This window comes from Nicotiana tabacum, chromosome 10, assembly GCF_000715075.1.
Source record: "Nicotiana tabacum cultivar K326 chromosome 10, ASM71507v2, whole genome shotgun sequence".
Classification (NCBI taxonomy): Eukaryota; Viridiplantae; Streptophyta; class Magnoliopsida; order Solanales; family Solanaceae; genus Nicotiana; species Nicotiana tabacum.
The window spans coordinates 84270498-84284008 of record NC_134089.1 but is presented as its reverse complement, the minus strand read 5'-3'; the positions used below and the strand labels follow the sequence as shown (position 1 = coordinate 84284008).

General features: G+C 35.6%; 1 protein-coding gene across 2 annotated transcripts; it reads right to left on the bottom strand.

Annotated features, from left to right (window-relative positions):
• Window positions 1–335: 335 nt before the first annotated feature.
• Window positions 336–4605, bottom strand: LOC107800948 (putative protein phosphatase 2C 10). Of its 2 annotated transcripts, none has more exons than XM_016624219.2 (6): window positions 4308–4605; window positions 4108–4210; window positions 2890–3123; window positions 2478–2754; window positions 868–1045; window positions 336–791 (listed from the first exon to the last, which is right to left on the bottom strand). In XM_016624219.2, exons 2-6 carry the CDS (start codon window positions 4144–4146, stop codon window positions 788–790), a joined length of 732 nt encoding a protein of 243 aa, XP_016479705.2. In that variant the 5' UTR covers window positions 4147–4210; window positions 4308–4605; the 3' UTR covers window positions 336–787. The 2 variants fall into 2 exon arrangements, with proteins under 2 accessions (XP_016479705.2, XP_016479704.2); XM_016624218.2 differs by having other exon boundaries at window positions 891–1045.
• Window positions 4606–13511: the final 8906 nt, after the last annotated feature.

Genomic DNA, 13511 nt, shown 5'->3' with positions numbered 1-13511 from the left:
TTATTCGCTTTAGCTTGTAAAGGTTAAGAACAACCACCCAGTAAAATCCCAAAAGTAAGGGGTCTAGGGAGGGTAGTGTGTACACCTTATCCCTACTCCGATGGAGTAGAGAGGCTATTTCCGATAGACCTTTGGCTCAAGAAAACAAAAAAGACGAAAGAGATAATATATTAGTACCATCAACAGAAACCATAAAAATAATAACAGCATTATAAGAAACCAGAAAATAGTTAAAAATCATGTGCAGGTTTTCCCAAAGTAGCTGCAAAAAAAGAGTAGTCAAGCTTATATATGGTTTGGACTTGGAACAAAGCTTGGATCCAGAAACTAAGCGATCTTCAAAATCAAATTGTCTATAAACCATATCATCAAGCCCTTGACCATTTTCATGATTACAAAGGCATTTATGCAAATTATAGAAAAATCCACTCTGATAATCTCTATAAATAGGAAAGAATTATCACACAACCCGAGTAAAAAACTATTACAAAGAAAGAAGGGCCAGGGGCAGGGGAGAGGGCATATATATTTCAAGCTTCTGTGAATCTTGGAGTTGCATCTCATCTTACAAATATCACTCTATTTACTATAGAGTTATACTTTTGTACACGGACAGTATATACTGCACACTGCGATAACTTGTCGTGGATTCACCCCTTAAATCGGACAACAATGCATGAGATATCATCTTTACTTTCTCTGGTCAACGCTTCGATGACTAATTGCTTGGCTGCCTTCTGTGGGTCCTTAACCTTCTTCGCGATGTCAACTGCCTCTTGATTAGACATTACCTGGAGAATCATCAATTAAAGAAAGGAAAAAAGAGAATTGCACTGTACAGAGTGCAAGAAGGAAAAGGGACCAAACTGAATGTTGGAGCAAAATGACACCTTCCATAAACCATCACTTGCAAGGATGAGAAGATCTGTATTTCCATCAACATCGATGTTTCTTACATCAGGATCAGAACGCAGGTGTGATTTCAGGTTCTTGTCTCCAAAAGCACGAGAAACAGCCAGTTGACCATTCACTCTAGCAACATCTCCTGAGATAATAGTATACATTTTAATGAGCTTGTCTCCAACATATGGTAATGTTAAGACACGCTCCACGTCTAGACCACATATTGGAAAAAGATTCTTCTTATAACTATTTCCCCATCAAATATAAAATTTTGCCTGAGATAAATGAAGGTTGACTTCATAGTAAGGTACTAATAGCCAACAACAGATTCAGACACCTTATACATAAAATGTTGGACTGACAGTCAACAGATATCTAAAAAGGGTGTGTATACTTAGCTTAATGTATGGTGGACCACAGTAGCAATGGAGGTTAAACAATATATCAAGAACAAGCACATCTTTGCAGCATGCTGTTAGTCAGCTGACAACTCTCACTAAATTAAAAAATGACATGAAAACATGTGCTTGTGAGGATTTGACGCATAAAATTCATTTTATCCTGGTTAAACACATCATTCATGCATTCAAGTCTATAATTAACACAACCGTTTTCCAAATTCCTCAATAACCTACTACTTCCTACTGCTGAGGACTGCTTCAAGATACCGCACGTGGAGTCCTTGCCAACAGGATAGCTTGACTTAACTAGAGATTTCATTAATGGGATCGTAACTGTAGTATCAGTTGTAAGCCAACCAAGCTGGTTATAAACAAACCTTCAACTTGTTCATGCCCAAGATCAATCTCATCGTTAATGGAAAAGATGGTCGCAACACATGGATCCTAGCTTTTCAAACAGAAATGTTGAACTCTACTCTGTAAGCTTTTCCGGTGTTTGTGATCATAAAAAGCTTTACTTACAACAATAACACTATTATGCCTCAATCCCAAGCAAGTTGGGGTAGGCAATATGAATCCTCGTTGACTATGTTGCTCCAGTTAAACTCATCTCAGACCAATAGTATACAAGACAAAAAGTACTAGAAGTTCTATATATTTTTTACTAAGATATAAATCTCTGACATGACTAAAAGGCTTCTAAAAGATATAGGATCTGAGTAAATGACTAAAGCACCATCCCTACTAAAAAGCTTTACAAGTTCTACAAACTTTAAAAAAAAATTAGTTTCCATAAGATACAATTATACAAAATAAATATTACAATGAAGACACATTGGACTCCTCGTTGCCCCCAAGAGACATGGGACGAATCTATCGCATTATTTAGTCAGGTGAGAGAAGTTAAAGTAATTCTCACAAGATTTAATTAGAATCAGAGCACATAATATCCCTAACAAAGGGCCTTGTCAACAGACAATATTAAGAATAATTGAAGAGGGGACATTCAGGCGTGTGATGTGAGATGAGAAGAGATGGGAAAATAATGGAATGAACCAAATATAGGACTTGAAGAAACTATTGATGTCTTCCATTCACAATTCGGTTACAAAACGAACTAAAAAGAGAAGTACTACATTAATAGTAATAAGCCATTAGATGTGGGATAAGCACCTGGCATTTTTGTGACAAAGCCACCTTTGTTTTCGATGCTGCTCCGCTCAGTGTGCGGTTCGTGATCAACGCTCATCTGTATCGCCTGCCCCCTCCTCGAAAGCACTGCTCTGGAATCTCCAACATTTGCTATCCATAGCTTTCGTCCATTTATAAGCATTGCAGTCACTGCAGTTGACCCTCCTTGTCCAAGATCAGGATTATGTGAAAGAATAGCCTCATCTGTTCTCTCATAAGCTTTTAAGATTGAGCTATGAGGGTCGGTCCAAAAGTCCTCCTGGAAAATTCAAAAATATGCGGCAAGAGTAACTAAAAGCAACAAATAAAGGCTCGATCGAAGAAACAGAAAACCCAAGCATCTGTCATAAGCAGTTAAATAAGCTGAGAAAGCTTTTCTGAATCCACAAATCACCTCGTTTATGATATTGGAAAACAAATGCTTCTGTAAATAGGAAGCCACATTATCTCCAGAATGCCCATCATAAATAGCAAAAAGTCCAAGTTCCCCTCCGCGCAACTGAGTGAATTTAGCAACATGATAATCCTCCATCGGATGATTTGCTTTCCCCTTAAGGAGGCTGAACCCATACTTTGCAGGCCCGTGATGGCTTCTTCCTTTGCCACATGATGACCGTCCTCCTGCAAGCTAAAGGCAAAAGGAAACTTCAATCTCCTAGTGATATGAAGTCAACAATTCTAGAAATCATGCATTCAAATTCCTAGAAAGAACTGACAGACTATACTATAAAATACACCAAGTATAGAAACGTCAGTAGTAATCCCTGATACTATATTCACCATCTTCACTAAAAATGATTTCCTCTGCTCTACCAGAATCGACCTTTTGATGTCAAAATTGCTGGCTTTTTAATTGAAACTAATTTCAGTTAACTCAATATTTGAAAAATAATTTGAACTAAAGATTATATTAATAATTTTAGTTATAATGGTTATTTTATTAATTGTTTATTAAACAATGTTAACCAGCATGATAAAAATCATATAATTTACCTCAAAAAATCAAATGGTGTCCAATAAATTTAGAAAATCCAGCCGCTTACAATATAAATGTTTAAAGGAAGTATAGTTCGACGAACCCATAACATCCCTTTGATATTTGAATCATTTTTAGCCGAGTCCCCACACCTGCATCCGTACCTGAATTCATACCCTCGAATCTTAAAATTTAGATCACGAAGGATCCAACCTCTAAATCCGCACCCGTACACACGCACCCGAGTCCAAGCAACTTAGTTGAATAAAACTATAGAAACCAAAGGCTTTCTCCGAGTATAATTACCGATTGCATCACATAATCATCACTTCTACTGTCCCCCCATCCTTGGAATACACATATATAATCTTTGATAAATCTTCTTATTCCTCAAAGACAACATTCAACCCACATAATTGATAATTCAGCTAAAACCATAAAACAATACTCATAGAACTGCACAAGCCCCAAAATTTAGAACTCAAATTATTTATTTTGCATCATAAAAAGAAGTCAATCTAAGAAAAAACTACAGGATCATCAGCCTAACCTGAAATACAGCTGAAAAGTAAGCATGAAAGTCAATATATGTATATAAAAAACAAAAGGTAAAAGAAGCTACTTTTAAAGCCTGACCTGTGAGTTTCCAGAATTGAAGCAGCATAAACTATCCATAAAAAAATTAGTCCCTCCTCAGAGGCCTCCACTTGCAATAAACATCTACCTTGAAATTGACAACCTACAGCATCAAAGACAGAATCTTGATCATCAAAACATACCAAAGAATCAGTCTTTTTTACCAAGAATCATCAAAAAATTCGACTTATGGTACTTACCAAGAGCCCAAGGATATATATATGATAATAAATGTTGGTATGCCTACCAGTTGACTTTTGCGTTGACCAACTTTTATGATTAAACAGAGCTAGAAATGAATTGTTGTGGGGATTTATGGAGTTTCTAAGGTTGTGTTTTTATGTCTGGATTGGATTCCCTGTGCACGCAAGAATGGCTGACGACAAGCTTTGTGTTTGGGTTTGGGTTTGGGTTTGGCTTTCCCAAATTTGACTCTGTCTTGTGGAGTATATTTCTTTATTTATTGTTTGTTGTTCTAATCTGATGTTACAGCCAGTAGGAGGAGACTAACTTGTCCTATATACTTCTTTTTGGTCGTACATCATTGTTTCTCTAATTCATAGGTATTATCAATTTCTTTTTAAATTTCAGAACCGACTAATCCTTAGCATCCTTTTCTTTTTATAATTAAAAATATGATTTACCTTGAGAAAATATTTACATAAAAAATTTAAAAACCCTTACAATTGGACATACATGTATTAGTGAAAAATGGACTCGTCACGTGGGTTTATTAATTAGCGACACATATCAGCAAAGTTATGAGAAAAATGAAGAATGATATGTAAAGATGACATGTGAAACACTCTCAGGACCGAGCATACTCGCACCGTGCATATTAGTCTCGGAACTGACCATCATAGAATAGCTCTAGATCAGTTACGGTAGAGTAGCTCATAATTACAAATGGGGAAAGAATCAATTAATCCCGAATTACATGGGATTTACCATCATTATGCCATCAGTTACAAATAAATTATATAACGTACAATAAATATAATAAAAAGTTGTAACGGTCAGAACAAGGCAATCAATTGCGAGATTGACTCATCAGTTTTGGAATTAACTTATCAGTTACGGAATCCAACCTTTACACAACTGTTACAAATCTTCCAAAAGTAACAGATGGATTGAGTAAATGTTCCTAATGAGCCCATAATTCAAGAAGAATGGTTATTTAGAATTAGCCCTATAAATAGACACACTTTTATTAGGAGAGTTTAATTTACTTCTCTACAATTCTATACATTGTAATTCATAGCATCTTGCTCCCAAGTTAGCCATAGTTCGGCCATTCAAGCTTTGTTCGGCTCAACATCCTATAAGGGAGCATTCAATAAGAATTATTTCTTCGCTGGTTTATTTTTATTACATTATCTATCATTGAATTTATTTTTCGCTTCTCTATCACGTTGTATTAACGAAAATTTATATCTTTTAGTTGCTTGTGATCCATCATATAAAATTTATTACTTTAACCTTGAAAATTATTTTTTGGATTAAACAGTTTAGTTCCTTTACTGGGAATTCAAGCAAATTTGCTTTTCATCCAAAGATACTAACAATTTTTGTTAATATTCGCTTGTTTTCAGTTTAAACCTTTGTGGCCGAAATTCGCCAATCAACACAGTTGAGACCAACCAAGTTGGAGATGGTTTTACCATGCAAAATGAAAATAGAAGAATAGCCATGATAATAATAGGTAAGCAACAAACTGAGAAAAATAGAGAATATACATCGGTATATTGGTATCGCAACTATTAGTACCGAAATTGATTATAATGATTTTGCACCAAACAGTTCCAGAACAGGAGGTTTAGATACTTCAGGTAATTTTAATTTACAAAATTTAGTTCTAACTTTACAGAAACATATCGAGGAACAGAACGAGCGGACAGAACATCTCCGAAAATTTCCAACTATCCCATGAGAATGATATGCATAACCGTTACAGCACCGGACTTCAAATAGAGGAAGGCACGGAGGTCCAATCGAAAGTCAAAAATAGGTTCGAAGACCAAACTGAGGTGGTTCTTGGGTGATCCGAATCTGAATGTAGAAATCTAAAACACAGGTCCGAGCAAAGAGATACGAAATTTCCTTCACGGGATGAAAAAGATCTGGATCTTCCCGAACAGGTAAGGAATCACCTTGCTAAATTGAAAATTTTCACAGGAGAAGAATGAAAGTTAGGAAAAGCATGGGTAAAAATACCTACAGAATTGCTTACAAAGATATCGCACCTGACAACTGAAAAAGAAAAGATAGGCGTGGGGTGGATAATTAACGACCTCAAGGAAAAAAGGTTCATTAATAGTCATGGACAATTAGACAAATATTTTCATAAATAATTATTGAGACAAAAGAATCAGAAGACACGAGGTCAAATGCTGAAGAACTAAAAACTATCATTGACTTCCCAAATAGGATGGTTTACGTTGGTCGAGACTCGACACCGAATTTAAAGGTAAGTTGATTGAATTTTTACATGTTAAAACAAATTGCTTTGCTTGCCCCATGCTAACATAACAGGTTTACTACCGGAGGTAATGACATGTATGCTCAATCCCGCTATAATCTGGTCAAGCAAAAGAAAGAAATCAGAGTCAGTAATAAAAAATAAAGTTACAAAACTTCAAAATATTGGTTTAGACCGTAAAATCGAATTACCCGGACTCACTAGCTAACATCAGTCTATCATTACTTTCAAAATTTCAAGGAGAAAGATGGTTGTTGGTACACCAAATTATCTCGGAGGTCTCAGTAAATACAATCTTAATTCAACAAGATAAATGTACACAATCTCCTATCTATGTTTTGAGAAGTTGGCATTGATAATAGTTGCCCTAAATCTAAGGCTTTATTTTTTATGTCATCTAATTCCCGTAGTCACTATATTTTTATTACGCAATATTTTACTTAAGTACGAAATGTCAGGAAGGCTAGCTAAATGGGTAGTCTAACTTAGTGAATATGATATTATTTATCAGCTATGTACGGCTATAAAATCAAAAGTTTAATAGATTTCATGATTAATTTTAGCTCGAACATATTATCCGAAGCTAAAAAGGAAGTACATTTTATTTCTAGGAATCGGATTTGGACCTTCTACACAATTAGGTCCGCACGTATTAAAAGTCTCAGGTTAGGGACAATGCTTAATGCACCTATAGGAGAAATTGTTGGACAATTCATAAAAGTTATTTCATTACTAATAATGAAGCCAAGTATGATATGTTATAGGGCTTGAATTAGTGGGAGTGGGGGAGCTCAAAGAAAAAATGTTGTAACGATTGATCAAATCAAAGACATCTATGCAGCCAGAGAAAACTGAGCCAGATGTGCTAGTCTCGGATCTACTGCTGATATCACTGACTTTGGAAGCAACTCCGGACTCTTATTGAGACATATCGTTTCCGGATTAAACATTCTCGAGATCGAGTCATCCCTTATTTGGGTGATTCCTGATCTATTATCAATTAGAATGAATATGAGGTAAGCTCGAATAATTTAATTTGAAATTGGCTAATAAATTCATTGATTACTTGCAGAATGGGACTTTACTCAAATGCAAGCCTGCTCTCGATAATTCTGACTACGTCTCATCCTGTACTGCCTTGTTGAAGGAGAATTATATTTGAGAATATTCAAGTGTCTCAAAGCTAAAATGTCATATGGACCCAGGCAAACAGAATATATGATGCGAGAAATTTATAAAGAGAGCAGTGAAAATTACTCTGATAATAAGGCTTTAAATTGAAAACTCATCAAAGCCAGTATGAATAGCTCAAATCAAGATACGGCATGATCCTCGACAACATTTTGGAACCTCCATAGTTCCCCGCCAAAGAAAAAAATATTTGATAAAAAGAGCTCTGGTACCATCCCTATGTTGGAACTGGACCATTTAAAAGTCCATCAACATCGAAACTAGCTATCATATCGGGACTATTAAATTGGGGACTGTCCAATTATGATTCTAGTATTTCAGTTCTCATACCTCAAAACTCGAAGAATAGGGAGATTACTTATACTTGAATATTAGTCAATTTGACCTGACATTTTAAGAAGTGATAAAACAGTTGATTGCCTTGGGAGATAAAATTCCTAAGAGTATTCCGACATTATTTACCACCATCTCAACTCAGTTAGTTGTCTTGCTCATATCAAGCAAGAAAATTCAAATATATATATATATATATATATATATATATATATATATATATATATATATATATATATATATATTACATGTACACAAAAAGGATCGAGAACTCCATGTCAGAGTCAAGAATCCCACAATAAAAATGAAAGATTTATATTCAAGTCAAGATAAATATACGCAAATATGCTACCAGAATAAAGTTCACTTTGAACAAACACGTGGCTTATATTCGATCCAACAACGACCATTCAAGTTAAATATATAAGACTTTCTTAACAGCTGATTATATTATGACTCGGATTGATTATCCCGTATATATTAATAAAAATCTCAAATATTATTTCGAACATGTGTCCCTCTCTACTTGGAAGTATATTCATATACTCCAATTTGGATTCAACATCCAATCATATTAATGTCTCTTTGGGACAAATCTACTGTCACGACCCAAAATCACAAGTGTTGTGATGGTGCCTACCATGATACTAGGCAAGCCGACAACTCACACATACCAACACTTTCAAATTCAAAATATACTAAAACAAGTTTAAATAAGTGAAAATCTCATAAAATTGGATGAAAACGTCACAACTCAATACAGAATTTCCCAAAACCCGAGTGTCACTGAGTACATGAGCATCTATATAATAACAAAGTCTGAAAAACACTGTCTAAGAGAGTAGAACAGTACAAATAGAACTAGATGATAAAGGAGGAGAGTCAAGGACTGCAGAACGCCAATGCAGCTATCTTGATAATCTCTGAACGGCTGAAACTCCAAGATTAGCAACCGTCGTGCCCAAAATCACCTAGATCTACACATGAAGTGCAGAGTGTAGCGTGAGTACAACCAACTCAATAAGTAACAAGTCTAATCTTTGGATTGAAAGTAGTGACAGGCTCGAACAATACAGTCCACATACAGAATTTACGGTACGGAAATTTACAGAAAAATTATAGTAATATCTCAGAGAATTCATAATTTGCAGGTAACAGTACATGAATGTAGACATGCTTTCAGGCTAAACAGTTAAGCTCAATACAGGAAAAATATGCCAAGTCTGAATGATATGAGAAATATGACATCTCTATATCTACATGTCAATATACATGTCGTATGTGATGCAACATAATGAAAGCCTCGCATACTCATACTCTTAGAGTACTCAACCTGACTATCTCTGTGAGCACGTGATTTTTGCCCTATATGAGAATTATTCCCAAAATTCAAAATAAAATAGTTTAGTGTTGTTTGCAATTTTTGTGAATTTTGTGTTATTTTTCTTGTATTGTTTGCATTTGTCTGAGCATGTTTTATCCGTTAAATTAATAAAAAAATAAAAAAATATATCGCATTTGCATTTAGGATTTAATTTTACAATTAGAAGTAATCAAGTTTGTTTTACAAAAATGAAAAAATCACAAAAAAATAATTTACTTTGCATTTTTAGCATTTAATGTCAAATTATGTGATTTTATTTTTAATTGATATTTAATTTTGTGTGATAATTATTATTAAGGGTTAATTAGTATTTTTAAGTTTATTTTGGTTTTACAATTTAATTTAGAATTTTTGGTAATTAGGAATTAAAAAAAGGAAATAAAAGAAAAAAAATGAAAGAAAGAGAGGAGGAATCGGAACCAGGCCAAATTTCTTTAGGCCCAAACCAGAACACACCAAATCCAGCCCAATCCTGTCCTTGTACTCGGTCCAGCCCAAACCCGCCCCAGCACTTAAACAAAATGACCCCGTTTCGCTTGGGCTTGATCACAGCCGTTGGATTTTTTGTAATCCAACGGTTCACATTAATCCCTTCAATCTAATATACCAAAATACCACAGACCCATTACCCCCTCTCATTTCCAAACACCCCCCCCCCCCCATTCAATCATCTCTTTCAGAGAGACCAAACAACCAAAAACCCTAATAGCCGCCACCATACTCTACCGCCTGAAACCCGGCGGCCAATGCTCCGTTCACCACCAAATTCACACCCCAGCCTCCCCACGACCTCCTAAACCTAACCCCTCTAACCATTCCCCTCGAATCCTGATCAGGGCCTTCGAATCTTCAATCAAAGATCGACCAAAAAACCCTAACTAATCCAATCGATTCTAGGCTAACACCTAACGTCCACCTGACTTCCCTCGTCCCTAAACCACCCCTACTTCCCCTCGAATCAAATCGGAGTTTGTCGAATCTCAATTCGAATGAACGAACGCTGAGTTTTCAAATCAAGAGCCTGTATTGAAGATTTGAGGCCGAAATAGGTTTTATTCGTGTGTTCTCGTTTGAGAACTCGTGATTAAGACCTATTCCGACCAAAATCAAAAGATGCCGGATTTTGTTCAAGCCGAGCTGGTCGTTCATCTTAGGTATTTCTCATTTCCATTTGGAGTTTGTCATTTAGCTTTCATCTTCCTCATTTTCTCTTTTTTTTTCTCTATTCTCTGTTTCATCTCATTTTTTTGGATTCATTCGATATGTGTCTTTTCGGATTAATTTCCTGTCATGTCAATTTGTTTTGGTTTGGTAATTGGTGTTGACTCGTTAATTTTAGTCAATTGTTGAAGCTAGTCAGTTTGTCGATTTGTTAGAACATTTCCGATTTTGCAATCAATAAACTAAGTTTGTCCTTTTGCTAAAATTAAAGATTAGTTCATCACAATGTTTGAATCGCTTAGTCGGTCGTCACATTGTTTTGAATTGCTTGGTCAGTTGACATGCTTTGAAAATACATGAACTGTTATTTTGGTTGTCACCTGAACCTACTGTGTCATTCCCTGTAAGGGTGTTCTGAATCATTAAAATCCTTGGCCTTTATTTTGTTGCTATTTGATTCAACCTGGTTCAAGCTTAAACTGTTGTTGAGTTTGATGAATTGAATCCTACTGTTTAAGGTCTGAAATGAATCTGACATTGGTTTGAATTCAGTGTTGCTATGATAATGTTAATTAGATAGTAGTGAGTTATAAGGTTGCATTCAGAACTTAGGAGAATTGGCTATAGCTGCAGTCACAGGGTCTTCAGGGGTATTTTGGGGGTTTAAAAGTTTGGCAAATGGTCTTGCTAAGTGGGCTTTCAGTAAAGTACTTAATTAACCATTAATCTAATGTGTTAGTGGGGGAACAAAACATAATGGTATGGGGAGACTTAAAAGTAATTGATTAAAATATGTTGCACATACCTGCTTGAACTTTAAATAAAGAAAAGATAAGGGTTAGTGGGGAACAAGTGAATTAAATAAAGAAAAGACAAGGGTTAATGGGGAACAAAACATACTCTAGTGGAGTTCTAAAGAATATCATGGGCAGAATTAGTTTCTTAATTCTACCTGAGTGCTCTTACGAGCTGGCATGGTCAATGTTTGGGTATAAATGGAGGGACTTAGGACAGAGTTAGGGGCTGATTTTTTAGAGAAGGGAGATCAGTCTTTGATCAGTTTTTTTAGAGAGTTAAAAGAGTTCAAAAGGTTATGAATTTTGAGACCTTAGGAATTTGAGAGAGGTTCTGCTTTTGGTTCCTCTCTAATCAGTCTTAGAGAGCAGTTTTGAGGGTCCAAAAGATCAATTTTATTTGAGGGCTTTTAGGATCAGTTTTCAGAGGTTAAATTTAAAAGAATCTTTGAGGAGAGTTGAGGCCAGTTTTTGAGAGTTTTAAACAATCAGTTTCTTTTAGAGAGTGCTGGAGAGTTTAAGAACAGAAAACCAAAAGAAAGATACTGTTTCATTGCATCCGTAGGTGTAATTCGAATTTTGGATAGTGATTCTTATTCCTTTTGATTGCTTAAGTGGTTCAGTGGTCTACTGGTTCAGTTTTGGGTTTAATACAAGCTTGGTTGAATATGTTTGTCTTGGTATTTGTTGTTGCTGTTGGTTTACAACCTTTCTGGGTTTTTCTGGAGTATTGATTGAGTCGCTGCTGCTGGTGTATTGCTGTTGTATTGACTGCTACTAGCCTGTTGCTGGCCTCCTTCTCTTCTCATTGTATTGCCATTTCCAGGATCCCTTGAATCCATAGAAGATGAGATACAGAAATATGTAAAGTTGTAATTACATGAAGCTTGATGAATGATCTTTGGCCTTCAGTCTTCAATAACAACTTGTTTGGAATCCAGTAGCATAATGTGAAAGTAGTTAGTTTAGTCTGTTTTATCCTAGTACAAGTAGTGTATTCTGGGAACCATGTTGCTCTTTCTTTCTTATCTGAATATTTGTGGTATGTAAAGTTAATTGAATACTTGAGATACTGTGTATATGGACTATTAACCTATGCTTATTCTCTTCAATAGAATCGACTTTAGTGTGGTTCAATTTTAGTATAGTCCAAGTATGGCACCCTGTTCTATAAAGTATTAAAACTGGAATATGATGGAGCCTAAAAGGTTAGGAAGAATGTCTATGTTCGTACAAGTAATTTCATGTATAATAGATAGTAGAAATGGTTTATACTTCATTGTTTAGTGTCAATAACCCTAGCCTGGATATCATGTAGTTATAGTTCAGAAGTTGCATCTCTTCTAGCTTCGATATTGAGTTATTATGATTCGCCCACTAATTGCATATTGAAGGAAAGGATTGAGGCATTAGTGTAAGTTCGTTTGGTTAAAGTCTGAAATTTTTGGACCATGGAGATTGGGCTTGAATGCGTGGCAAACAAACCCAAAGATTTCCAACCCACAGAAAGGTCTCCTAGGTGAGATTAAAAGAACGTTGGGCTCTAGAACTGATCTACGACTTTGAGCCCAAACGCTGGTGGCTGAAATGCCGGGTTGCTGCAATCGTGCACAAGCAAATTAATTATTTGGACTTGGCTGGAAGAATTCAATTCATAGTTCAACGTATTATAATTCAATACATAATTAACTAGGACTCTTTCTTTTATTTTAGAGACAAATAAAGTAGAGAATCATAGTTGCTCTTAGGTTTGCCCTTTAAATAATGAACGAGATGAGCCTCCCAAATAAAGCACCTAGATTGCGGGGCCCTCGATAATTGTATATATTAAAATACTTAGATTTCGGGATGGGCCGTTTAGCGAATTTCACGGCCTTCCCCAAAATAATAACGCATAGTCTATTTAGACGCGTATTTTAATAACATTACCTCCCTAAACTCGGGTGCACATTTATGTGACCCAAATCCAAATCCCAACGATGTTAAAGTATGTCCAAAAACCATGAGTGCATTTATGTGACGTGGTTCAAGACTTGTTTTAATGACGTTGCAATTTTCTTTA